Raw genomic sequence first — 27,587 nt, forward strand, 5'->3', positions numbered from 1 at the left:
AAAGCCTGACACTTACTGTTTGTCTACAGATTTACATGCTAGGTTTGTATTTGTGTCCATGATTATCTAGCTGGGTTTACTATCATTTGTCTACGGGAGTTTCATACCTTGACTTTATATGACAAGAATCTCTAACGTGTTTTCAGTCACGATATGGCCGAGATTCTGTCAATGAGACACAAAATCCTCTTTGATTTTTGGTTCTGATGCAGCATTTGTTCAGTGTTGTGTTGCAAGTTCCGTTATGTTATATATTCAGGCCATGATTGTCACCCAATCTTCTTACTATTCTCTTACGACAAGCAGGGCTTGCTGAGGACATCATCTTCCTGAGTTGGTGTACAAGACGAATGACACTGGTTTTCCTCAGATGAAGTCTTATACGGATATGTGTGTGTGCGTGTGCGTGTGCGTGTGCGTGTGCGTGTGCGTGTGCGTGTGCGTGTGCGTGTGCGTGAGTGCGCCTGCAAGTGTAATATCTCCACTGCATCGGAAAAGATTGTTGAACAGGCTAAGAAGCTGATCCATAATACCACATATTTTACCTTCTTAAAGATGTTAAACACCATGTGGAGGATGATTTTTTTTATCAATTTGCAATTATGATTAATTTCAAATTTGTGCTGCATTTTCCCATGTCGAGAACTCATTACAGACTCAAACATCAAAGAGACCCCGTGCTGGCCCCAAGGCACTCATGCCACATGAAAAGAACCAAGTTCCAGATTTGCTATAGACTGACAACCAATTTACAGATGACTAGATCAATTAATAATTGATACAAACCAACGAAGCAAAGCTATTGATGTCCATGGAGACATACATTTGGTCACATCTGCATATGTAGAATCAATTCTGACAACACTGCATGGTTCTTCGATTAACAAGCCGTTGACCATGCAGTAAGTGTTCCATTTGCTGAATGTGGAAACAAGCTTCAGATTTATTCCACCAAATCATGGGGAAAACAGGCGTTTTCATCTTGATTCTATTTCTACGTGTTTCGAAAGACAGAATTCAAGCCACCTCAGGATGCGAAACTGTCCAATACACACATGTCACGACGTTTGACAATCAGCTGTTTTCAAGGTGGTTGTTGTGGACAAGATCATCAGTGAACAGAAATGAATGTGCCTCCTTTTGTCTCCTAGTGACAACTTGCGTCACCTTTCAAGTGAACTCAGAAGGAACACTATGTCGAGGCTATGCAGTCGCCTTTAACGAGAACTCTGTAAGTGAATCAGCACCGGGATATATGCTGTATGTGACAGAGAAAGGTAATTCATGTTATGAAACATGTACGTGTCAGACTTTTATAGAAAATAATATGATACATGTTTGCTCGTTTACGTTTTCTAGGACACCTGGATTCCTATAAAATGTCTTTTTTGTATGGGTAATTTTCGTGATATTTGAAACGTTGAAAGAATCTAGAGCGGTACTGTCAGTTCCAAAAATATTCAGTGTCGCTGCGACAAACTTAGATATGAAAAATTGCGTGGCATGAAACCAACTTATCATACTTCAATATACAACCGAAAATACGACGGTATTGTTCGTGCACTCCCAGTTTTACTGAACTATGAATAGCACATTTAGCATATACCGCTTTGAAACATCTTGTGATATATCCTGGCAATTATAGTATGCCTTGTACGGAAATGTAAAACTGGTAGGGAAGGAATGACTATATCAAACACGTCTTCTAAGCTTATCTTATATATTGGTACCATTCATCTCTCATCTGACAGGTCGTAACCTGTTTGGTCATTCCATGGCAGTACGTATCTGGTCATTCTGACTTAGGAAAACTATGGATGTGTGGACAAGGTTGTTCCCATACTTTTTGTTTGTAGTATATACTCTTCCCAAAAAATAGGGGAACCTGAACTTTCAATTTGGATAGGAAGTGTCAACAAACGTTTCAAAGACAGACATCGTATGAACGCACCACCATTTCCCTCTAACACCTCCCCTAAACACAACGCATGATATTGTCAACGCGTTCATATATGGTGGTTGAATTACTGGGGATCGGCTCATGATTTTGATGAATGTCAACGGGTAGTATGTGATCGACATGATTACATACATGCAATAGTTTGACGAAATGATGAATACGTTGATGACGACGAAGGCATAGTTTAGTTCAAACTTCTTTAGTTTGTTTCACAAGACATGACAAACATGTATACATGAATGAGGTGAGTGGACATCCAGCTCAACCCCAGGGCCTTCCTGCGAGCGGCATAATCCTGCTCACGGTCGTCGCTACAAGACAGTCGGAATGCCGGTCTCCACACTCACATCTCACCTCTCACATCTAGATGTGAGCATACATATATATACAGTTTTTAACAACAATGGACAAGCAACGATTCAACAATGGACAGCTAGAGAAACAATAGTACTTCCTTCTATAGTTGTTGTGATGACAAACACAGCCAAGGATGACCAATAAAGGCCATAAATGTCATTTACAGTAATTAATGGAAGTGACAAAGAGGAACAAGGTAACTGACAAAACAATGTACTCTGCGGTAGTGATAAAGATCAAGATTGTACATTGAATAATAATAACTAAATATCATATAGCATGGCCACATAGTTTTTGGTCTGTAGAAATATTTGGACATGGCTGTCCTGAAGTAGACACTATAACAACTTCCCACTGTTCCGTAAAGCTCTGACCCGTGAAGGTCCCGGGGTAGAATAGGCCTTCAGCAACCCATGCTTGCCATAAAAGGCGACTCAGCTTGTCGTAAGAGGCGACTAACGGGATCGGGTGGTCAGACTAGCTGACTTGGTTGACACATGTCATCGGTTCCCCATTGCGCAGATCGATGCTCATGTTGTTGATTATTTACAGACCGTCGCCATATAGCTGGAATATTGCTAAGTGCGACGTAAAACTAAACTCACTCACTCACTCCGTAAAGCTTGGACCCCAAGCTTAAATAAATTGAGTCCAAACCGATAGGAGTGAAGCTTTGTAAATACCAACAGCGCGAATCAGTACATAATCACTGTAAAGTGATTCTTGATGTCGTTGACATCCCGTGCAGCAAGTATATCTATGCATCGACGGTAAGAGAGTGATCATCTTGTCAATGTGACACCAGAAAAATAATCATAGTATCATTGCAATGTACATTTCACATTCGGGTATTGGCTACTTCGGACAGTTTCAATAAATATTTCAATGTCTGAGCAGGATATTCAAATCTGGAGTCTGGCTTTGTGGTGAGGCTCAGTACCAAATAATGATAATAATTTGATAACAATATTCACGTGCATAACGCAGTAGCCCCATACACGTGCATGGGGTCCCATTTTGACGTTTTTTCGGGAAGGTCGAGAAATCACTTTGAACATTAATTCTGACACTCATCTTACATCACACATTTGTTAGTGTTTTGTTTTAAACTGGAAATCGTATACATGCAAATTACATGTCATAGCGACTACATTTAAAATAACTATGGTTGTAAGGAAGTACAAATGTTGATGTACTCTCAAAACATTCAATAATATCGTATCAACACTGATTTACTCCGATACATCTCCTAAATATGTTTAATCGTAAATAAAAAATATGAAGATCCCTATATAGCTACCTTTATTTAAAAAGTGTATTTTGTCAAATACTTGTCATCAGTATATTGTTCTCTCATGATCTGAAGACATGGGGCGCGGTGGTACAGCAAAAATAAGCTGGTTTCCGGAACACTGAAACCGAGAAGAAACGTGATGGAAACCAACATTTCCAGTTGGTTTCCAGGGAGTTTCCTATAGTTTCATTGTGGTTTCCATGCAACTGAAACTGCAACATTTCAGGATGGTTTCCAGTTCGTTTCATTACCCACTCCTCCAAGCGGGATCCAGTTGGTTTCCATGTACTAGTTTATTGTAGGTTTCAACCCGGTTTCCATGTATGAGTTTATTGTAGGTTTCAACCTGGTTTCCATGTATGAGTTTATTACAGGTTTCAACCTGGTTTCCATGTATGAGTTTATAGCAGGTTTCAACCTGGTTTCCATGTACGAATTTATTGTAGGTTTCAACCTGGTTTCCATGTATGAGTTTATTGCAGGTTTCAACCTGGTTTCCATGTTGTAGTTTCCAACCTAGTTTAATACCTAGTTTCCATGAACTGAAACTTGCTCGTGTCAGCCCTTTACCCGGCCCTCCGGAAGAGATGTTGTTTCATGTCTCACATGTAGCAAATCAGGTATTTTATACAATTGCATAGTGGTAAAAGGCTTCAGGATGACAAACAACAGAATAAAACACAAATTCATTAAAAGTTTATTTATATTCAACAATATGTTTGTAAACAAATACTATTCGGAATATTCAAGTTAGTAAATGAAACAAAAGCAAGGGAATATTTAGCAGTGAGTACAGAATATTTTTCTTAAACACACATATCACTTGGCTTCCTAGCTTGAAAAATGTTAGCTCTTTCCCCAGGAGAGGAAGAACTGTGTGCTTCTTCTCCTCCGGCCAGTCAATCGTTTCACGGCATTCCTGCTTTCCAGCTTCTGAAATTTAGAAAACAAACTATCAGTACAAACAAGAATTCGTCTACGATATCCATGGCTAGAGAAAAGAAAACTGTCAAACATTGCTTGAGGTGAAATACACTGAACCCCACGTCCGATAAGCGAAGAGATCAAAAAGTATAAACTGAGCATTTGACATCAAAAGTTTCAATCACAAAACAGCTTATTGATATATGATAGAGTGCAGAGACATGAAGAAATTCGCCTTTGAAAGCCATAATCTATTTTCTGAATGTTACTTACAATGCACATTATGTGTATAAAACTACGATTTTTTCCGTTATTGTGTAAAGACATGTTTTCTTAACCAATAATGTGGAGTCATTCAGGCAGACAAGCTATGAATATGGGGTCTCAAGCATACGCTGCAGCATAATGTGCTGCATGATATTTAAAACCTTTTAAGCTGTATTTTTCAAAGGATAAATAGCACTTTTAAACAGTGTTCATTTTGAAATTCCTTGAATGTACATAGAAAGAATCCAAATTAACTTGATATTTTAAAGGTTTCCTTAAAATTTATAATCTCTGCAAGATGTAACATGACTAGAATACGTTTACTTACTCTGAACTTTTTGCTGTTCTTTGCGCACACGCCGTGGGCCTCTGCTTTCCCCACACCTTCTTAAGTGATCCATCTTGTTCATCCAAACCCATCAAAAAGCTTCTGAAAGGAGACATGTGCATGATGCATAACTATAAGTGAAACATGTTTCCAGTTGGAGGTTACAAGAATAGTGACATGCGCCATGCATTTTTACTGATTCCTAGGATTTACATTATTTGGTTATGTTGTATTTACATTATGTACTGGACGGTTCAGGTTATACATACCTTTTGTATGTCAAAATGGGTTGGTCCTGCCTGCCTGCTTCAGTTTTTCCAACACTGCCCTCCTTTATGCTGGAAACGTAGAAATGCATCGATTAAAAAAAAGGTAGGAACTCTTGATAACAATAAAGTGTCGAATAAAAAGAATAAATATCAATTTGCAAAGTGTAGAATATGCTAGATGAAAAGAATCCAGGTCAGCAAATTCATATACTATTTTGGGTTGGCAATCCATCATTGTATACCCATATATTCTTTATATCAAACACCCTTTGTAACCTTTTCTGTGGGACTAACACAATCCACATTTCTTCACTCAGAGTTCGTTAAATCTTGATATGATAAGCATAACACTACTTACATCAGATGGCAAATCTAAATTATCTCTTAAATCAATAATATAAAAATATTCAATATTAATTTGAAAACATTGTGAAATTTCAATTTTGAAATTTCAGTCAAACAATGCACCAAATCTGGTCAGAGAATCCCTAACCTATAAATGAAAAATGACACACTATCCCCGACTACATTGTTTTCAAATGTGCAAATATCAAAAGCAATATGAAAAGGATTTCTTAAATAAATATTCGTATTTATAAATATGTTTGAAGTTAGTTTGAGTCGTAACAAGCACATTAGCAATAATATACTAGAGATATTTGTGATTTATTTTTGTCTTGCAAAGATAATTTTTCATTATATACACATTGAACCATTTTAATCGTGTGTGTGAGCTGATCCAAATCACAGTAATATTGAGTTCTTGAATTAACCGAGTGCTGAGTGAAGGAAGCCATACATCTCTCTTGCTAAGAATTCGACAAGCATTTGTTTACCGAGGTCCATCAAGTCTAAAATTTCATATGTATTGTAGTAGTTACTTATTTACGTTAAACATTACGAATAACATGTGCTATTGCTTATTTCAAGAAAATAACACTGTACCTGACCAGATCGTGGAATGTTCCTTTTCGCCCGCTGCGATCGACGACTGCTGCTGTTCTCAATTTTTCACGTATCTCCAAAGCTTCTATTGTAAATCTCATTGCCAGTCTCTTGAATCAGATAACACGGGCAAACGTAGGAATATTGCATTGTGTTGACTTCCTAGTCGTCGTTACTGAACATACCGGGTGAGAACTGCTTTCAAAATAGTCGTCTCAAAACAACTTGGGATCAAGTGACAAAATGGCGGCAACTGTGCGTAGGGGCATTGTGGGTAATAAGAAATACCTGATCGTTTTTCGATTGGCAGGCACAAAATCCTTCTCTGACCCAATTTGGATGTGATTTTAAGACAAAGACTGAAAACGACCACTTCAGTACATAAAACTGTTGCTTTTATAAAATGTCACGTGTTCGCGTGCCCATGGATTACCGGTTCATTACGTCCGGTTTTGTCTGTTAACACCTGACTCAGGTAAGTTCTATTGTTTTTACAGCTAGCTAATTTTGATAATAGGAGCCTGTTAAGTGGGGACTGCCCCAATGAAGCCGACACCCGAACCCCGACACAATAATGACCTGACACTGATTAGTTGTCAAGCATTTGAACTCAGTGTCAAATTATGCCAACTATAAATGCTTTAAACGCTAAACTTTACGCACTGCCTCAGTTTATTGTATAATTCACGTATATTCTGCATAAATATCATCATGTAAGTACCGAAATGACAATTGTTTTAATGACTTATACTAATCTTCCTAAATGCTTATACTCTTTCACATTCCCGGGAGTTGGCAGTCTATAGCCTGTTTTTTATATATATATTGCATCATTTACCTTTTAATTATTAATATATATCTGAACTATTGCTTTAATTTTATTTATTTTTATACAATATATTTACTAAAAGGAATACAAGCCCGTACACAACTCAATGATCCAATAAGTTATAAGTAATATATAATAAAAGTTTGAGCAATGTTTCTATGCAGAGTCAACTCACCTTTTATTCTTGTATATAGATATCACTGTTTTATTATTTCTTTTCAGATAAAGAAAGCGTCTGATCCTCAATTTGACAAAGCAGACAACCGAAACCTGGACTTGCCCCATTCATCCCAATCTAGAGAAACGGAACTAATTGTGCCTCGCGCACATAGCTGGGCAAAGGCCATTTATAGCCATTCGTCCTTTCACCATTTGCATGTTTAGTACGGTTATTGTGAAGTTTGTGTGCATGGTAGTTGGAATATCATGCTTCATTACATTACGAATAAACAAGAATGTAAAGGAAAAAAGTGTATAGTTTGTTCTTGTATCATCAGTTTATAGCCACATTTAATATTGTGATATCCACAGAATGATGCATCAACAATTTACTTTTGTTGTCTTGTTCATCTAAGCAATGATACGAATCTACTATTCCTTCCCCAGGCATATTCAGATTGAATTATAACACCTCGTGAAAGCTAAGTTTCAGTCAGGAGGAATGGAAACTAACACATGACCATTGCTTCGTGTCAGTTTCCATCACCGGAGCTTAGAGTATCCATTATGGTTTCTATTTGGAAACTAGGAAACCCAGTTTTACTGAATGGATACCAACTGGATGTCAGGATGGTAAACAATTACATATTTTATGTTACTTAGTTCAAAACAGCGCAATGGAAACCAACATGAAACTACATTTTCTACTTTTATGTTGGTTTCCATTTAGTGAGATCTGAGAGTTGCTAATTCCAGGTATGGAAACCAACAAGAAACCCCCGAACTTAGTTTCATTTTGGTTTCCATTTACAGAAATACCAAAATCACATTTCCAAAATGGAATCTAGTTGGAAACTCAGTTAGTGAGTTTCAGGGAATGGAAACCAACTGGATTCCGCAATTACCCACATTACGGATGGTTTCCAGGTTTCTGGAAACCAAGTCATTTTTGTAGTGTGGGCGAGCTGGCTAAGGCGCCAGGCTGAGCCCACCTGTGACCGGGTGTAAAAACCTTGGAGTCAACTTTTAGTGCAGACTCTTTCCGTGTTGTCACAATCCCTAGTGTAGGGTACACATCCCTATGCACTTAAAAGAATCCACGAATCCTTTGGCAGATGACCAGATGTCCCCACATGAATACGTGCAAACACCTAGTTACGGGTACAGCAACATGCAGTAAACTTGGACAATGTGCCAAGAGGCAGCAAGAGTCACATACTTTCCAGGGAGTAGTTAAGACTGATAGTATGATGGACCGTTGATACTGACATCCAATGATGGAGGGAAATATATGTCAGCGCCTTGAGGAAGCACTAGTCTCTGCACATGTGCGCTACATAAACAGCCAATAATAATAATAACTAGGATTGCATCAAAGGCAATACTTAATAGTCTTCAGACTTCCTCCATACACCCCCGTGGCTATCTTCACTTGATCAGTTTCTTTGGACGGCAGCTGAACCGTCCATTACTATGTTTTTTCACATTAATTTGGCACTGAGTCAACATTGCTGACACGAACGCAAAATTCACAAACTCCACCAAAGCAAACAGGATGGCACAGTCAAATATGCAAACTACAGGAAAGATTAGAGCCTGACGTTTCCCGAACACTAATTGTTCTGATTGTAGGTCATAGGTTCCAAATTGCGCAGGTTGATGCTCATGCTGTTGATCACTGGCCTGTCTGGTCCAGACTCGATCATTTACCTGCTAACCCAGTGTAACACAGGTATGGCCTGTCATTGGTTCCCAGTTGCACAGGTGGGTGCTTATGCTGTTGATCACTGGTGCGTCTGGCCCACACTCGATCATTAACGGACCGCAGCCATGCAGCTGAAATATTTCTGTGTGCGGCGTAAAACACAACTCACGCACTATTACAAAATCGACTATTTCCTTAACGCTCATGTATTTCTGTGACCATTCAGTGCTTAGCCAGAGTAACGCAGGTGAGTTTTAATTAGACTGTGCCATAGCGGCGTTAAAAATAGAAATCTGCCTGTCAGCGCGGCACGGGAACATTTTGTTAAAACGCGAATTGATTCTGGCTGGAAAGTTTGCTTCCGTAACTGTGACGTAAGTATTGATTCTCACATAGCCATAATGCGAGGCAAAGATGTTCCCCATTCAAGTATCTACAGTTTGGTACCATAAACCATGAAATCCATCGTGTTTTCGTTATGACATTTTAATGTACCCTATGAAAACTTTCAAGGACGATAACTCCGAAACTATTTAAGACATCAAGATGCCTTGAACAAATTATGCTTTGCAGGGCATGGGCTTTCTAATGGTGCATCAAACTCGATTGTGCTACAATGCCGTTCTGGAGAAGGAGATTTTCAAAGAAAGGCACTGTCAAAATGCCGAAATCGGCGAAAATTGCAGTTTTTTTTCACCTGCCGGATAACAGTTTTACATGGGGAATGGGGTTGTCTACAGAGTGTGAACATTTGGTTAATGTATCTGTTATAGTTTTCGAGATATTCAGGATGGAAGATTTTCACATTTTGGCTTATCTGCCCTCACCAGAAGTCGGAAGTCGGGATTTTTGTTCATTGCATAGCTCTCACAATGCAGGCTATCATCCCTGAAAATTTCATCGAAATCGGCACTGTGGTTAGGTCAGGAGAGCTGGTACAAAATCGTACAAATAATAATAATAATAATATTCGAATAATAACAGCAGGTCTTCCAGACTTTTGTCTGAAGTCCTAATAATAATAATACATGCAGTGTGTACATGCAGTGTGTACAGGCAGTGCATGGAACAGAACGGCAATCCAACTGACTCCTTCTCCTGGATGAAGTCGGCTGGTCTGAAATGTGAAACTGAGGGGGACCAGTCACTTCCAACTCGAAATCGCCAGAATGTGATTCTTAAACAAAATGTGAACATGAAATGTCGTCTTTGCAATGAATTTACAGAGACTGTCCAACACCTTGTTAGTCCTTCCTTGGCACAAACAGCATATCTTAAAAGACACGATGGCATGTCTTGTTGCTTTTACTATCGTCTCCGCTATGCTTGTGGCTTTGATCCCGAGGTCCATCCATGGTACGACCTTGAACATGTCCAGGGCGTCCTGGAAAATGATGCTTTTAAACTTCTCTGGAATAGGCCAATACACAGCCTGAGACGAATTCCTGCCCCAAAACCTGATCTTGTCCTTTGTGATAAAACCAATGAAATAGTTATATCATTGAATTTTCTGTCCCTTGTGACAGCAACGTGATTGGCAAGATTCAGGAAAAACATGATAAAGGCCTCGCCTTTGAAATGTCTCGTCTGCATCCCAAGTACACCGTCGTCAGGCTCCCCATTGTTCTCGGTGCCCATGGTTTGGTACCTCCTGACCTCTTGGAGGTAGATCAAAATAGTGCCTGGGTTCTCCACCGGGAGCACAGCCCTTCTGACAATCTGGGTAATGCAGAAGGCTACAGTGTTGTGGAACCTTCATGTTCTCCGAAAAGTTCTTGGTGGGTTCGACTAGGCAATGTTTCCTGGGAGAAGTCCCATTCCCTGACTGGGTTGCGTGTAGAGGGGGCGAGGGCCCTGAGCTGATGATAATCTTTACCAGCCCGACTGTGCCAGGATCACCCGAACCCTCTCTGCTGCATTCTATCCTAATCTGTAAAACATAATAAGAAAGACATCCTATCCAGTTTATAGTCTAAGGTAGCCAAGGTCTAAATGTGAAAGGCCCCAGGAAAAGGAGATATGACTCTAGTGTTAGGAAACTTACTTGATGTCAAGCATTATATATATAAAAGTTTTCCGCCCTACTAACATCGTTTCCTTCAGTGAAGCTGTTACTTTTCCTGCAGTGAAACTGTTACAAATTGTCAAACCTATATACCTTGGTTTCTTTGACTGACGTACTGGATCTTCCCGTCAAAATAGCACGGGCTGTTCTCTGGCTAACTCCGTGTGTGTCAACTCCGAGTGCATGTGTTCATAATTTTAAATACATTCAATGATCATTTCATTTGTAGTGTTTCTTGTTTTCGTTGTTTCAGCTCAAGGCTTTATTGGATCTACGTGTCAGAACAATGCAGACTGTTCCCTGGCTAGCTCCGTCTGTGTTAACTCCGAGTGCATGTGTGACCCCGGCCTTTCATTCTCACCTCAACTGAAGTCATGTGTTTCAAGTATGCATTAGATAATCTCTTTTCTAATGTATAAGGTGCCCCCTTGAAAAGGACCAATTTGGTACAAATTTGTTTGCAAATCCATTTTTCCAACGGCCCAAATGAACCTACGCCTATAAAAGCCTTACATAATGGTATGCTTCCGGGTGGTTTTCATCTATTTGAATTCCATAAATTTTACAGTCCCACCCGCCTTTGGTTGATTGGAATAAAATTAATGTTTCATTAATGTTAATAAGTATTAAGGAACAAATTTTGCTTAAAACTACTAATCTTGCACTACTGATTTTGTCAGTTTTGAGTCAAAATGATTAATTAGTTCTGCCTCTGTGTGTAATCTGAAAGAAACAAAGCATGGGATTTCATAACCTAACGCTCGAGGTGATTATAAGAAGACATTTGACTTGCTTTTCGGATCGTATTGTATCGAGCATTCTGCTGTTCTTGCTATCGCCGTTCTAGGGATACACTTTTCACAAAAAGGAAGGAACGCATAAGCCATTTTAGTTTAAGATTAATTATTTCATGTAATTTCAATGCTAAAAAAGTGAACACACCCATAGACGGGAGTAATTCGTGAGCACAACACCAAACATTATTGTTCAAGTGAGTCTACAAGATGGCGTCAAAGTTAGTACTTTGTATGGCCCCCATCGGCAGCAGTTACTGCCTGACACTGTCTCGACAGAGGATGGATTTGCTATTGTGGAATTCTTCCACACTCCTTCTGCAATGCGATCACGACTTGTGGCAGTGCCTGGGGAGATGACGTACACTTCAACTGAATCTCGTACGTGTTCCATCGGGTTTAGATCCTATGATCGGGAAGGCCATGCGAAGACATTGACGTTGACGGTTGCTGTATGTGAAGTAGTCAAACTCGGCAGGATGTAACTTGTAAGGGTTTCATTGAAGTACCAATTTGCTGTCCAAATTTCCTGAACTGCCACAAAATCAGATCTTTGTGTGCTGGATAACCCAGCCCACACCGTGACACTTTCTTCACCGAATCTGTCGATCGGAAACAGTTAGGAGCAAAACTTTCATTTCTCCAACGGAAAGCATGCTTCATTTCTATCTCGCTGGTGAAGAAGAAATCATGGTCCATAACTGAACCAGACTCGCCTCCGCTTTTAAGACTCCGGTTCCAGACTCAATGACGCCATTGCAAATAATCGCGTCAATGGGGGTCTCTCAAAAGATGGGCTACAAATGTCCTTTCTGGTCGAATCCCCTTTTCACGCAATCGATTCCTGAAGGTTTGGTTGGGAATTCCTCCAAGACGAGGGCTGCTTTGTTCCCACGGCTGTGGCAAGACGATAACGCAAATGAACAGCCTGGATGTAACTCGTGGTTTTCCGGCGATCCTGGGCGGACATGGTCTTTAGGAAATGATCCCAAAGGCGAGATACGATGCTCTGATGAATGTGGAAATGTTGGGCAACTGCAGACTGCAACTCCCCAGCTTCCTGTCAGCTTTAACGGCACTCAGTCTTTGCATGATGTTTTCCTCTTTTCCAGCAAAACGAATGACAAAATCAAACACAACGTGATTATTTATGGTGAGCGATACCACATGCATTCACTTACTTGCACGTGCATTTAGCTTTTGCTCTTTTTGTCGTTTTGCCGACTATTTCTTCAAACACTTAGAAGAAGGGGCAAATAAAGAAGCGTCGTGTTTTGTCACACAAAGGTGATTGCTGGACGCTTTGGAAAGAAACATAATTTATCTTTTTCTGCAGATACGTATGTCCAGTATTCTCATATCATCTGTGTATTTCTTTGTTGGAAGAGTGTATTAAAAATCCAACAGAAGGGAAGGATATAGTACAAACAGTGGCCATTATGTTTACAGGATGAGATATTTCAAGGCTGTTAGTCCAAACATAGGTGGAATAATTCGAGTTGACCCGATAAGCATGGTCACAGACACTGGAGGGTCGATTATATTTCATTAATGAGCAAAAGGAGCGTGTTTAGGTGTGATCATGTGCATTCAAAAATATAATATTTTCTGAAATAGAGCTAGCATCCTGTAGTGTAACAATTAGGAAAAAAGTGCTTTCCTGTATTCGACTACCAAAGATCCTTATCGCTTTTTACTTAAGTTTCTTGTGCTGAACAACCAAACCGATGGGTAACATCGTGTTATAGAAATATTCAACACAACTTATTTGTTTGCAGCTTGTACAGAGTACGGTCCTCATTACACTATAATACGTGGCTATTATATCGGTGGAAACAACATGGCCACCTACACCGGGGTGACTGAACAACAGTGCATGGACCATTGCACCACCCACACCGCCTTCGTCTGTCGATCAGCTGACAGGCGTGCCTCTGACGGGAGATGTGACCTCACCACCAAAACTCTCCTGACTGTTTCCACATCTGACTACAGAATAGAATCTGATCCTACAATTATTGTCCAGTTTTCCCGAGATTGCAAAGCCTGATCCGACCATGTTAAACTACCCAAAACTTCCTCTGTGATTGTTTAATTAAAACCCTTAATCAGAAGCTATAGTTGTCGATACAGAATACACTGTAAATACTGTTCAAACAAATAAGGTGGTGGTGTGGTCTAGTGGTTAAAGTGTTTGCTCGCCAAGCCGAATACCCAGGTTTGATTACTTACATAGATCTGTACAGTGGATGAATCTCATTTCTGGTGTCCCAAGATAACAATGCTGGAACATTGCTAAAAGTGACGTTAAACCAAATCATCCAATCATCATCCAATCGTCATCCAATCATCATTCAATCAAACAAACATAGCAATACTATAAGAAATCTTTATTCTTCATGAGGTCAACATGCAGAAACAGGGGCCCGCAGATTCAATAACCCAGGTGATCAGACCAGACCCAAAAGGCGGTCAGATTCTGGTATTTTGATAACAGATTGAACTATTCACAGTATTCAGTCGTTTTGTTGTACGGAAATATATATTACTAGTATATATACTACCCAACAAAACTTTACACTCACTTAAAACACTCACTATATGTTATTTATGATATATGTATGGCTAGATTGAAGATGAATTTCTCCACTAGCCAGCTGCGAACCGTACTGCATTAAATTGGTAAAAAAAACTTGTGCAACTACCGTGCATTGGTGTGAAGTTGGCGTTTTTAAGAATTCGTCAATTTTATCGCTTATTGAACTCATGAAACCTTTTCAACTTTACACATTTGTTTTCCAATACCTTACGTTATGTGTAAACAGTACATTGAAACGGTATGGAATATTTTGCAAACTCTACTTGACGTACACATTTGTGAGTCAATACTTTGGATGGGTAGCACTCGTTATACTGTTATATAGTAATGACATTCTTTGATAGTTTACATGTTAATGCTAATGAGTTCATTTGACCCGTGAAGGTCCGTTGTAGAATAAGCCTTCAGCAACCCATGCTTGCCATTATAGGCGACTATTGATTGTCGTAAGAGGCGACTAACGGGATCGGGTGGTCAGGCTCGCTTACTTGGTTGACATGTGTCATCGGTTCCCATCTGTGCAGATCGATGTTCATGTTGTTGATCACTGGATTGTGTGGTCCAGACTCGATTATTTACCGATCGCCGCCATATAGCTGGAATATTGCTGAGTGCTTCGATAAATTAAACTCACTCACTCACACACTAATGAGTTGATTTAATTAATACACTGCGTTTGTGATTGACATTGTAAATCTAAGAGTTTCAGCGCATCGGTATTGTTACTGACATTGTTATAATACGGTGCCCCTTTTCCAGAGTACACAAATATTGTTCAGTGGATATACAAGAATCTGAAATAATGCTTTTGTAAAATTGCCGTGTCAATTTACTTTCAGTGGTAGCTTTGCCAGTTGTTCAAAATTAAATCTTCTATATAATAGCTTCCATCTGAAGCTAACATTGTCTTAGGAATATATTTACCTAAGTACTTGTCATAGGTAATTCTGTAACCTGCGAGATTACCCACGTCTTAATTTGTGCGAATGTAAACAATCGTATTAGTGAATATTTAAAAACTCGGGAACGAATTTGAAAAATGCAACATGATAACACTTTATGTCCCCAAAACAATAGCAATTAAAACAAGCAAGCACATAGTATTGGAGGCGAAGCAAATGCTCCGGTTATTTTACTTGGTCAACCTGGAGCCCTTTGTGGTGGCAAAACAATCAGTATTGATTAATAAACTAATTACAGTGCAAGATAAGGTCACCACAGTTTCCTGTAAATGATTTATTTTTATTTATTTATAAATAACCATACACATATTCATATCTCGGTTTTACGACAGACAAATTAGACTGCCCTATTTATTTCACCCCATATTGAAGTCACACCTTCTATAAGATAAGACATAGTGGTTGTTGATGAACCTGACACGCTTTGCGCCGATGGGCACATGTAATTATCCTTGCGAGTAGTGAACTGATTGATAATGATGCATCTTGATGTAAATTGGTACCTGTTGTCCTATTATCATTTGTACATTATGGCTTCTTGTGACCTTCACTTTGTATTACATAAAGTCATGAACTTTGGATTATGTTTCAGGCTGTAATCCGTTGTCCGATCAAGATTTAATCTTTACAGACCGCATTCAACGATCAGTTGCTGAGTTAAAGAGCAAGGTTTCTTGCAGAAACAGGATCCCATGTTGATTCGTACAGTTGGACAACTCCATTATTCGTCCCCACGTTATGGAATGATATGTTTTTCTTTTGTGGTTTAATGCTTATTGTGAAATTCACTGTTGTACAGTATTTTATATCGTGCTTCACTGTTGTACTGTATTTTATATCGTGCAGGAACTCGAGTCTATTTTTGTATAGTTGGGCCATTGCTGAGTGTAGCGAAAAAGAACACACATACCTATAACAAAATCACACTACGTTTGTATTAAGCTTTTGGTGATATAAATACAGAATTCAGTATCGATTTGTTTCTAATATAAGACAAAATGCTATGGACGTCAACTATTTTTTTTACTGTAAACACAACGTTTCTAGGCTATTCCTTGCCCCTTCATCATGTTAGTTAGAAAACGCAATTCGCCTACATATTATGTATATATATTTTTGCTTAGGCATGAGTTGTAATTAAATAATTCTGTCACAGTTGACTGCCAAAATACATAATGAATCCAAACCAAATCCTGCTAACAGAGAATTGCAATATGCATAGTGTATATGTAGAATCAATACTGACAACACTGCATGGTTCCCGGAGTCTGTAGATTGACAAGTAGCTGACCAAAAGAACGGATCAGTGTTCGGTTTGTAGACCGGGTTACCAAAAATTTATTCAGCTTAACTTGTGGAATATACGTCATGGGAAAAACAGGCGTTTTCATCCTGATTCTATTCCTGCGTGTTTCTAAAAATAGAGTTCCAGCCATTCAAGATTGTGAGAGTGTCAAAATCACGCATGTCATGACGTTTGACAATCGGCTGTTTTCGAGGTGGTTGTTGTGGAAAAAATCATCACTGAACAGAATTGAATGTGCCACCTTCTGCCTCCAAGAGAAAACCTGCGTTAGCTTTCAAATGAAGGAAGGAGAGTCAGTCTGTAAAGGCTATGCCGTCGCCTTCAACGGGGACTCCACAAGTGAATCAGTCCCGGGATATGTGTTGTATGAAACCGAGAAAGGTAATTAATGTGATCAAGTACCTGACCTTGTGTCAGCCTACCGTACATCACTGATATATGTTTGTACAGTGATTAAGATACATGGAATACTGAGTCTCGGCTAAAAACGTAATGATTGGCTACTTACAGTCCGTTGTTGAGTACAATGGAAGCTGTCAAAACCGGCATCTGTCCAGTCAAGCAAATTGTCAACACCGGCATAAAATATCAGTCCTGATTGTGGCTTTTACATTTATCATCAGCCCCACAATCCGACATGTTGTCGTAACTGGATTAATTCTTTAGTCCCCATGAGTGCTGGTTTATACAGCTTCCACTGCACTTCTAACCCCATCAGTGATTCTGAAAAGATGCTAAGATGTGTAAACGTGGGACAGATATGAAAAAGTACACATAATTAAACCATCTTTCAGTATTACACTTCCAAGATTTTCCTTCGTTGTATCCTACGACTACGTTGTACAATGACATATGCACTTTTATATATTCATTTAAAGGTGAGGATTATCCTTCAAAAGGAGAAGTAGAATTTTTTGGGGGCCCCTCAATGCATCCTTACACTGGATGTCGAATTACAAATATATTGAGTCAAACTATAAACTTCACAAATTATAGCAAAAGGTCTTCGCGAACTGATGCTGTCCAGCATCAAAGGTTTTGGTTTGCCTTGAGCACAGATGCCAGACGTGAGTACAATGTGTCAAGCCCATTTCTTGCACCCCACGCCGTGAAATTGCAGTAATATTCCCAAACTCGAAGTGCACTCTGTCTCGTGCACTCATTAGCTTTCTGTCAACTCACTGGAGTTGAGACCCGTGAAGGTCCGGGGTAGAATAGGCCTTCAGCAACCCATGTTTGCCATAAAAGGCGACTATGCTTATCGTAAGAGACTACTAACGGGATGGGGTGGTCAGGCTCGCTGACTTGGTCATGTCATCGGTTCCCATTTGTGCAAATCGATGCTCATGTTGTTGGTCACTGGATTGTGTGGTCCAGACCCACTCACTCACTGGAGTTGAAACGGAGATATTTATAAGCTTTGCCCTCGTAACAACACGGGTTTTTGTTGGTTTTTTTGGAAAAAGTAGATTCGCCAAAATCCGTGAAGCAAAGTAAAAGTTGTTGAAAACCATCAAAGAATTTAAAGCATTTAAATGATATTCAAAACAGTACAAATAGATGCAAAGCACTTACAGTGGAAGACGCGGGCGGTGGGGTATCCTTGTGGTTAAAGCGTTCTCTCGTCACGTCGAAGACCCGGATTCGATTCCTCACATGGGTACAATGTGTCCAACCTATTTTCTGGTGTCCCCTGCCGTGATGCTGTCGGAGTATTGCTAAAGGCGGCGTAAAACTAAACTCACTCACTCACTACAATGGCCGACAACACTAGAGTAGCAACAGATTAATGTCCACTTTGCAGCAACAGTGCACACGGTTACAGAATATGCTTCAGTCGGGTATTGAGGATAAATGCATGATCTTCACACAACCGCTTGTATGACTCTACAGAGGTTTCTAAAATGTTTCATAAAATCCTGGTTTAATCCACCTGGTCTGACGATTGTGGCAGGTTTGATGACACAATACTTTAGTCACCAATGATCTGACGTACGCACGTCAGGTGACGTTTAGTCCAGCATATTCCAAATATCGTCTGAATAGCACTTTCGCTTCCTTGATTAAATGCGTTTGCTAATGTGTCATTGAACATTCGGTTCCGTCCTAGATCATGCATGAGGCGGTAATGGGAGAAGTGAAACCTTCAAATATAGAATCCATCTAAAGAAACCACTCTCTGATTAATATACTCTTCACAAATTGTAGGGCAACTGTACTTTCAATGTACGATTCTCAAAATTTGGAGATGTATGGAACTGAATTAAAGTTGATTCAGTAATAATGGATGTTTTGAGAATGTATCACCACATGGATTTCATTCCAAGCTAAGCTGTTCGTGCAGTTATCCCCTTTGTTAGGTGACTGGAGTATGTTAGTATGACATGAAAACTTCAGGTTTACAATTTTCAGTCAGTAGTGTGTGATTTACCCCTGAAAACCCCCGACCATGAACAGATGCAAGAAAATTATCGGAAACAATGGTCTACAGTGATTTATTAGCCTGTCTGAAAAACGTCAAGATTCATAATGACACCCATGCACGTGTAGGAGGCTCCCAGGTTGTAATTATCAGTAACGTCAGTAATAGACTAATCAGAAAACGACTGTGGTCAAGCTTTCAAAACAAGTCTTTGGACGTTTAGTCAGTGTGTGAGTGAGTTTAGTTTAAAGCCAAACTCAGCTATATTCCAGCATTATGGCGGCGGTCTGTAAATAATCGAGTCTGTACCAGTGATCAGCGACATGAGTATTGATCTGCGCAATTGGGAATCATGTGTCAACCAAGTCAGCGAGTCTGACCATCCGATCCCGTTAGTCGCCTTTTACAACAAACATATTCGCCTTTTATGGCAAGCATGGGTTGATGAAGGCTTATTCTGCCCCGTGACCTTCACGGGTATTAGGACGCCCGCGTTTAAGGTGACTAAGGGTTGTTCCTGACTGGTTCATGCATGTTATCGTGTCCTAATTGGACATGACGTCAGTCAGAGATTTGTCTGGTACAGAATACTTACGCGTCTTTACGTTTTTGTGACACTTCAAGTCAGTGAATGTAAATGGATGTTAATTAACAGATGTAATTCAACCGTTGATTCAGTACAAGATGTCAGAATAGGCGTGAGAACCAACGAATTTACCTTTTGTAATCACCGATACACACACAGACGCACGCACACATGCACACACATTGAACTCTCATCTAGACATTGTTCCAGACGTGCGAATATGTCATCTACTGATGTCCTTTGTTTTAGGGGCTTGTTCATTGTAATGTCTGTCCGGTAATATTTGTTTGTAGAAAAAAAACAATATTCCATCTTCTAACGATTTTGCTTTCAGTGACCTTGTTACAAAACATCAAATCCACTTTGCTTTATGAGACCGTTGTGCCCATGAAGCATAAAGTTGTGCGATAAAGCAGTGTCTATAATGAGTTCTTGTTCTCCTCAGTTGGTTATGTTGGGTTCATGAAGAACTTGTACTTATGTCATACTTGGTAACCTGTAGTATTATTAGTAATATTGATTCCTGCTTGTTAGCTATCGATGAAGACTTCGTTACCTGAAGTCTTCAGACGCTTTATGAAGTAAATGAATGTTTATACCCTACGCAGTGCAAATGGACTCTACGGTAATCTCAGTTTGAATTAGGAGATAAACATCATGTGTTGGCCAATTTCCGGGTGTTATTGAGTATTTGAAGCACGGGAATGCATTTGGAACCGACGGCGTCAGCCGGAGGTTTCAAATGAAATATTCCCGTGCTTCAAATACTCAATAACACCCGGAAATTGGCCAACACATGATGTTTATCGACATTGTAAACAAAAAAGTAAACCAAAGGGGTTTTACTGTCTGCACTGGTTTACATCGAGTATGAGTACAGCAGTAAAGTGTCATCAGCTGCCCGTTTCAGCTGGTTCCCATGGTAGCATTTGGAGTTGCTCATTTGTGACGTCATTCTAACTTTACGTCACAATATGATTTGAATGGCGACACCACTGTTGATGACAAAACAAAACAATTGTTTACGTTTAAGTACGCAATGAATAGTCTTGCAGTTTCCGGGAATCTAACACCATTTGATCATGTTTTTCAACCAATCAGATTACAGAACACAGTGACTTTTGGTTTACAATGGTATTTTTCGTGTTGTTTTCAGCTCGAGGCTTTATTGGATCTTCGTGTCAGAACAACGCAGACTGTTACCTTCCTGACTCCGTCTGTGTCAACTCCGAGTGTATGTGTGACCCCGGACTGGCATTCTCACCTCAACAGAAGTCTTGTGTTTTAAGTATGCATGAGATAATTATCTTTTAATCTGTAAAACTCCAGTTTAAATACTGACCAGGGAATTTATGGAAGAAATGTGCTTTTAATGAATAAAACCATATGGGTCCTCTGAAATATCCAAAAGATTACGATATATCGGAAAATACTTCAAAAGATGCAAAAGATTCATCACTACGGCTATGTAACTCCGTATGGGTAATATGGAGTCAATGTTGTATTTGGAGTTTAGCGTCTGTGTGTTCTTCGATAATTGCGAATGTACTACGTAACTACCAGTCCTTAAGCTCAAGTTAGTTTAAAGTGAAATACTTATAACTGCTTGTGCTATAAAACAACACTCACTTTTGCCAACATTTTGTAAATGCAACAAATGCCAAAAGAACTAATCTTCTATTCTACCTCTGTGTCATGCAACAAATATTTGGTCTGATTTGTTTGCAGCTTGTACAGAGTACGGTCCTCATTTCACTACAATACCTGGCTACTATATAAGGCATAATAACATGCTTACCACCTACGGGGTGACTGAACAACAGTGCGTGAACCTCTGTGCCAACCAAACCAACTTTGTCTGCCGGGCAGCTGATCACGAAACCGATGTCGAGAGATGTGACCTCACTGACCAATCTCTCCTGATTGTTGACAAATCTGACTACATAATAGAAGTGGATCGTACAAGTATTCATTTTTCCAGAGATTGCAAAGCCTGATCCAACAAACTAGACTCGTCATTTTGGAATGTGCCTTTGTAGTCAACAGCAAGTCAGTTGTGACCTCCGCCATATAGCTGGATTATTGCTGATATTGCTGACTGTGGCGTTAGACAAAACTCACTCACTCAGTCACTCGCATTTGTACATTTGATTGGTTTGGCTTACTAAAGGGGAATTTTCATTTCTGGGTAATATTGTCTAGTAAATATACTGATACACTTTATGCAGTACTACTACTGGCTTGTAATACTTACTACTTTAATTCCATTGTGTTCTGAGATTACAATCGGATTCCCTGATCACATTACAATACAAAGCATTATTCTTGATGAGGTCAACAGTGTGGGACCCGAAAGTGCAACAAACAACTTAAGGGTTTTCTCTATACCATATGTCCGTAAATTACAACAGTAGTCATTTGAGGAGAGAATTCTATTGCCATCTTCTTCGTTACGTTTCGTAGTATAGTTACTCATATTTATGGAACTTTAGTTTCATTGATATCAACTTCATCGTCTTCTTCTTCACGACGTCAAAGAATATATAGCCCTGTAATGTTGTGTTCCTCATAATTGAAGTAGTTGATCGCTGCAAAATGGCTAAAAGCGGTGTAAATTCATACTTTCTAACCCACTACTTGAAGACATCGTATTTCAATCAGTGAGTCAATACTCATCGCCCGACAGGTGAATACTAATTGCGTGACGAGTCATTCGAGGAGAGCTTCAGTCCAGCGATTACTTTGTCATCTTGGTTGGTTTAAACAATACATATGGAAGATTAAATAGAAATATTTCATAAAAGCAGACGTGCTAGACGGTCACACGATATCCACCTCAGTCGTTAGTAGTGTCTTTGCCTTTGTACTATGGCTTTCTATTTCTTTACAACAGACATCGTTCATCTTCTTCGGTGACGTTTAGTAAATGCAAACGTAAGTTCGTTGCCAGTATTTCTTACAATCACAGTGACTGAAAGGTTGGTGTAAGCCCAACCAGGATTCATGCAGGTAACGAAAACACTGTCGGCCCCTAGCATGGTGGTCTGCCTTCAGTTATTGGCGACCTATAGCCGATTTTTATATTATTTTGTTTTACGTAAATAAAATATTTTCCCATTTACTACCTATTATTAGGCACCATCTGTGATATTCTGTGTGATTGGTGTTTTAGAGGTTGATGGATAATAGAAACGTATAATACTTTATGGATAACAGCTTCTTTATTTCTATGATGCGACGTTTCGGTATAGCTTTTTATGCCGTTTTCAAGATCACTCCATGAAGTATTATAGCTCTCTACCATCTGTGATATTCTAGATGTTGTACAGTACCTTGAGGAATGATTATTCAACAACGTGTATGTATTGTCTGTGTAATACCTTTTTCGTCACCATGTGGCTGAAATGTTAACTCACTCACTCACTCCAGAGGGACATATACGCACGAATAGTATATTTCCATAATGTATGTCTTAATTTACTGTTCCCCATCTTATGCAGATGAGTTTAAGCCAATTAGTACACTTTGTTTTATACTTGACATTGTATTTTGATGTATACATAACTTGTGATTTTCAATGATTCCATTTATGGCAGATATTGGTAGTGTTTTTTCAGTGACTATTTTAGCGAACGTCAGTACATTTAGGTGGGGGTAGCCTACTGGTAAAGCGCTCGCTGGTCACGCCGAAGACCATTTCTTTCTCTTTTCAATGAAGGACCAGTGTTACCTTGATCTATGAGTACGCTTTAATAAGAAACATATATGCACTCGTTACATCTATGTACAATTTAGGTAGTCATTAAATGATTCCTTTGTTTATGCATACATGTTGTTATGGATGTTTGTTGGGGTTTTTTTATGAATTCAATTCAGTTTTGATAATGTAATGTTATTTTGTCAGCATTGCGTTCTATGGTCACCTACTATGCATAATGTTGTTTCGTGGATTTGCCTCAGTTACGTTTAACATATGTGTCCTTACAATTACCAGTCGTTCGTAACTTCTCTATTGTGATCATTCTGGTAATTGTTCCCTGTACTTTCTTTAATTGTTGAGATTCGGCGGGGTAGCCTAGTGGTAGCAGCGTTGTTTTGTCACGTTCGATTGCCCACACATTTTTAAGGGTGAAACAATGTGTGTGCTTGCCTCTGGAATATTGCTAAAAGTTGCATGAAAAATGTTCGGTCATTTCTTGTTTGATTCTGTAGCGTTAGTGCCATAGAAAAACAGACACAACAAACAAGTGAACATAAATATTCTACTGTCCTACACAACAGGTGTGGTTAATGGTAAAGGACGGATGGAATTTCCAGAACATGTAAAAGACGCTCCATAAAGACCAGTTTGAGAAAAAACATTTTCTTTCGAGTGTATGTTCAGATTCCCCAACACCCTAGTTTATTGAGTACTATATGCATACACGCAAAGTTGAGGGTTTATTAGGAGATAAACATCAAGTGTTGGCCATTTTCCGGGTGTTATTAAGCATTTGAAGTACGGGAATGCATTTGGATCGACGGCGTCAACCGGAGGTTTCAAATGCAATATTCCCGTGCTTCAAATACTCAGTAACACCCGGAAAATGGCAAACACATGATGTTTATCAACATGGTAAACAAAACAGTAATCCAAATGGTTTTACTATCTACACTCGGTTACATCGAGTACGGGTACAGCAGTGAAGTGTCATCAGCTGGCCGTTGCAGCTGGTTCCCATGGTAGCATCTGGAGTTGGTTATTTGTCCTGTTCTTTCAACTCTAACACAAATTATCAATACATAGCAGGTAGAAATGCCTCAAAGACATACTAACGACAGCATACAGGCCTAGCTGAATGTTAATCATGCAAATCTGATATAGCACTAGCCACGAATATGTGTCACTCTGCAAAACATAAGTAGATTGGCATCTTTTCTTTCTTATCTTCATTTGGTCAGCCCATGCAACTGAGAATGGAGATAATACATAATGAAATGTCGTCATGCTCAACTGTAAATGTTACTAATGAAAACATTAGACCAACGCAGTGAGTTTTTTTCAGAATTCATGTCATAAAAGTTCAGATGTTGTTCAACGAAGTACCATTAAAATATTGACACAGTTCACTATTTCTACGAGAAAGGGGTGCAAAGAGAAGGATATCTAGAGAACAGGATAAATCTGTTTTGACACAACAACATTCAACAATGTTATTAAAATTTTCTCCCAAGTGAAGTTACCCCTCGCTGATCCTGCCTATCTTTCCCCTAAATATACTTCTTTAAAGCAACGTTATTCATATGTGTATGTTACCATATGTATATCAGAACAGAAGCTGATACGCAGACGAACAGACACATTGATTAGTATGTACATGACGCAGCTGGGCTGCACAGCCATGGATGTCTATTTGTTGATCTTGTTGTAAGAGGTGACTAACGGGATCGGGTGATTAGTAAGGCTCGCTGATTTGTTCCTAGTTGCGCAGGTGGATGCTCATGTTGTTGATCACTGGATTGTCTGGTCCAGACTCGATTATTTACAGACCGCCGCCATATAGCTGGAATATTGCTGAGTGCGGCGTAAAACGAAACTCACTCACTCACTCCAAGTAGCACACACATTCACGAAAGCATAAAAGCCTTCCATATTCACAAAGGACAGTGCACTACAAAGAACAGTGTACGACAACTGATTGTTAACGTATTAAAACAAATTGTCACACACAGCATTGAAGATAGACAGACAGGCAAGCGGACAGACAGACAGACAGGCAGACAGGCAAGCAGGCAGACAGACAGACAGACAGAGCTGATCGTGTCTTTAAAGATGCCACTTGTTGGATAACTCGCTACACTACCTTCAGTAATATCAAAATACAATACTGAATCCAGAGGAGCTATAGACATATTCATTGATCCAGATGTCAAGTGCGGTTATATGAGTTTCAGCGCAGTCACGAATAAATGGAGGCACCAGTGACTACAAGTGAATCCCATATTTAGCCAAATGTCTCCAACCAGTACACAGAAATCCCATGGATTTAAATTGTAACCCAGCAGTTTTTTACAGTTGTATTAACCACTGGAACAAATGTGTAAATGCTTGTCATTGCTGAGACGACATATAGCCGAAGTTACGAGGTGACATTCACGGCTCTGAACACTGTGTCGGAGTGACCTTTTACCTCATAAAGACTTTGTTTCATCTTTGACACGCTGTCGGCAGGAAGTGTCGGCAGGAAGTGGCCGTGTATCTACATCAAATAGGAACAATATCAGCAATTAAATCTAGCTTTCATAAACCAGTGGTTGATAGAGTGAGTTGATAAGGGTTCTAACTTCACTAAGGGCATATGTTTTATCCTTGACACCCTGTCGTCAAATTTATGACACAAGATGCATTCCTGCATTACAAGTGCAAGTGCTTAGACATCCACAAACAGGGTGTCTGTCTGTCTGCGTGGAGTTCAAACACGAAATGGCCGAAATGTCGACAAAATGGCCGAAAATGTTTCTTTACAGATGGTTTGGAGACTGCGGACACGTTGATGTAGTGCATACGAACTTTACAAACATGCGCTGGTATCATCCAACCACATGTGGCGCAAATATCATATGTATCCATGCATTACAGCAAACACTACCCCTCAGTCCTACCCCTTCAATCCTCACTTTAAAGTTTAATAAATACATTTCGAATTGTCTTAATGACTTATTCCGTAACACTAAAGTGGTAGAGCTCTCAAAATTTCCCAATGCAAGCACAATTACACATTCAAGTTAATGCAATATACCCACTGGATTTAAGTCTAGATACAGTCATTTTTTTTTTGAAAATTGTTTTCAGATTACAAGCTGTGCTACCGAACCACACAAATTGCTCTGATTGAAGCCAGGCGGAGTTATGGCCCTTCCTTTGTGCTTCCCCGATACACTTCTCGTTGTGTTCTTTTGGGAACCTGTTGAAAACTCGGTTTCTGTCACCTATTTAAGATACTTTCATTTCAAATTTCAAACCTGTGGTTGATGGTGTGAGTGAGTGATATATTCTCGTAATGTATATTTTCAGTGTGAATTATGTCCTGTATGCAATGCGGGTGAGTGAGTGAGGATATGGTTATTTCTTGCCCACTGTGTATATCTGGAATAAATGTTTGACAATTTGCATTAACAATCGACATTTATTAAGATAAAAAAAGGCTGAATGAGGTTTCACTCCGCTTTCAGCAATATTCCAGCAATGTCACGGTGGGAGACACCATAAATAGACTTTAGACATTATACCTATGTGTGGAATCGAGACTGGGTTCTCGAACGCCTCTACTGTATGGTAGAAGTCCCTGCTGAAACTGCTAAACAATGAAACGTTGTTGATGAAATATTGTTGTTCTACTAATGGCGTGGTCCACAAATCATGGAAAGGTGGTATAATTGAATCAGTGCCAAAAACTCAGAGTTATGAAGTTAGGTATCATTAGGACATAGAGGATTATGAGTCGTCGTGTTTGTTTACTGTAATTTGTATCTAGGTGATTCATTTCTTTTAAATTACAGTAGCTCTCACTACATACATATACTCTTCAAAGAAATATCCACATAGCAGTGCAAACGGATCAAAGTATTGTTCCATGTTCAAGCGTAAGTATATCAATGCACTGCAAATAACAATGACAACCCACCAACAGATGGACTGACAGGTAGATACATTTGAACAGCCATCAATAAAGTCTGTCTGGCCAGCATGTGAAGGTTGAATGATTGAAGCTGTCGCCCATGTAGACCGTCTTCTTCTTCTTCTGTCTGTTCGTAATCACTATTACTTGTTCCGAAG

The 27,587-nt window shown here is 39.4% G+C and overlaps 2 protein-coding genes and 1 pseudogene across 2 annotated transcripts; 2 read left to right on the forward strand and 1 right to left on the reverse strand.

The window, feature by feature from the left end:
* Positions 1-27,587, reverse strand: part of LOC137280851 (uncharacterized) — a 539,924-nt pseudogene that overhangs the window by 41,744 nt on the left and 470,593 nt on the right.
* On the forward strand, positions 959-13,956 carry LOC137282476 (uncharacterized). Its single transcript, XM_067814231.1, has 3 exons — positions 959-1,277; positions 11,356-11,487; positions 13,675-13,956. Exons 1-3 carry the CDS (start codon positions 959-961, stop codon positions 13,944-13,946), a joined length of 723 nt encoding a protein of 240 aa, XP_067670332.1. The 3' UTR covers positions 13,947-13,956.
* LOC137281332 (uncharacterized) lies at positions 16,826-21,833 on the forward strand. Its single transcript, XM_067812506.1, has 3 exons — positions 16,826-17,144; positions 20,928-21,059; positions 21,500-21,833. Exons 1-3 carry the CDS (start codon positions 16,826-16,828, stop codon positions 21,766-21,768), a joined length of 720 nt encoding a protein of 239 aa, XP_067668607.1. The 3' UTR covers positions 21,769-21,833.

This window comes from Haliotis asinina, chromosome 4 (assembly GCF_037392515.1).
Source record: "Haliotis asinina isolate JCU_RB_2024 chromosome 4, JCU_Hal_asi_v2, whole genome shotgun sequence".
Classification (NCBI taxonomy): Eukaryota; Metazoa; Mollusca; class Gastropoda; order Lepetellida; family Haliotidae; genus Haliotis; species Haliotis asinina.

Bases quoted from the DNA above. Each gene is read 5' to 3' on its own strand.
- LOC137282476 (XM_067814231.1), top strand. From the start codon at position 959: ATGGGGAAAACAGGCGTTTTCATCTTGATTCTATTTCTACGTGTTTCG. The intron at 1,278-11,355 runs GTAATTCATGTT...TCGTTGTTTCAG, and splicing joins GCTGTATGTGACAGAGAAAG to CTCAAGGCTTTATTGGATCT. The intron at 11,488-13,674 runs GTATGCATTAGA...ATTTGTTTGCAG, and splicing joins ACTGAAGTCATGTGTTTCAA to CTTGTACAGAGTACGGTCCT.
- LOC137281332 (XM_067812506.1), top strand. From the start codon at position 16,826: ATGGGAAAAACAGGCGTTTTCATCCTGATTCTATTCCTGCGTGTTTCT. The intron at 17,145-20,927 runs GTAATTAATGTG...TGTTGTTTTCAG, and splicing joins GTTGTATGAAACCGAGAAAG to CTCGAGGCTTTATTGGATCT. The intron at 21,060-21,499 runs GTATGCATGAGA...ATTTGTTTGCAG, and splicing joins ACAGAAGTCTTGTGTTTTAA to CTTGTACAGAGTACGGTCCT.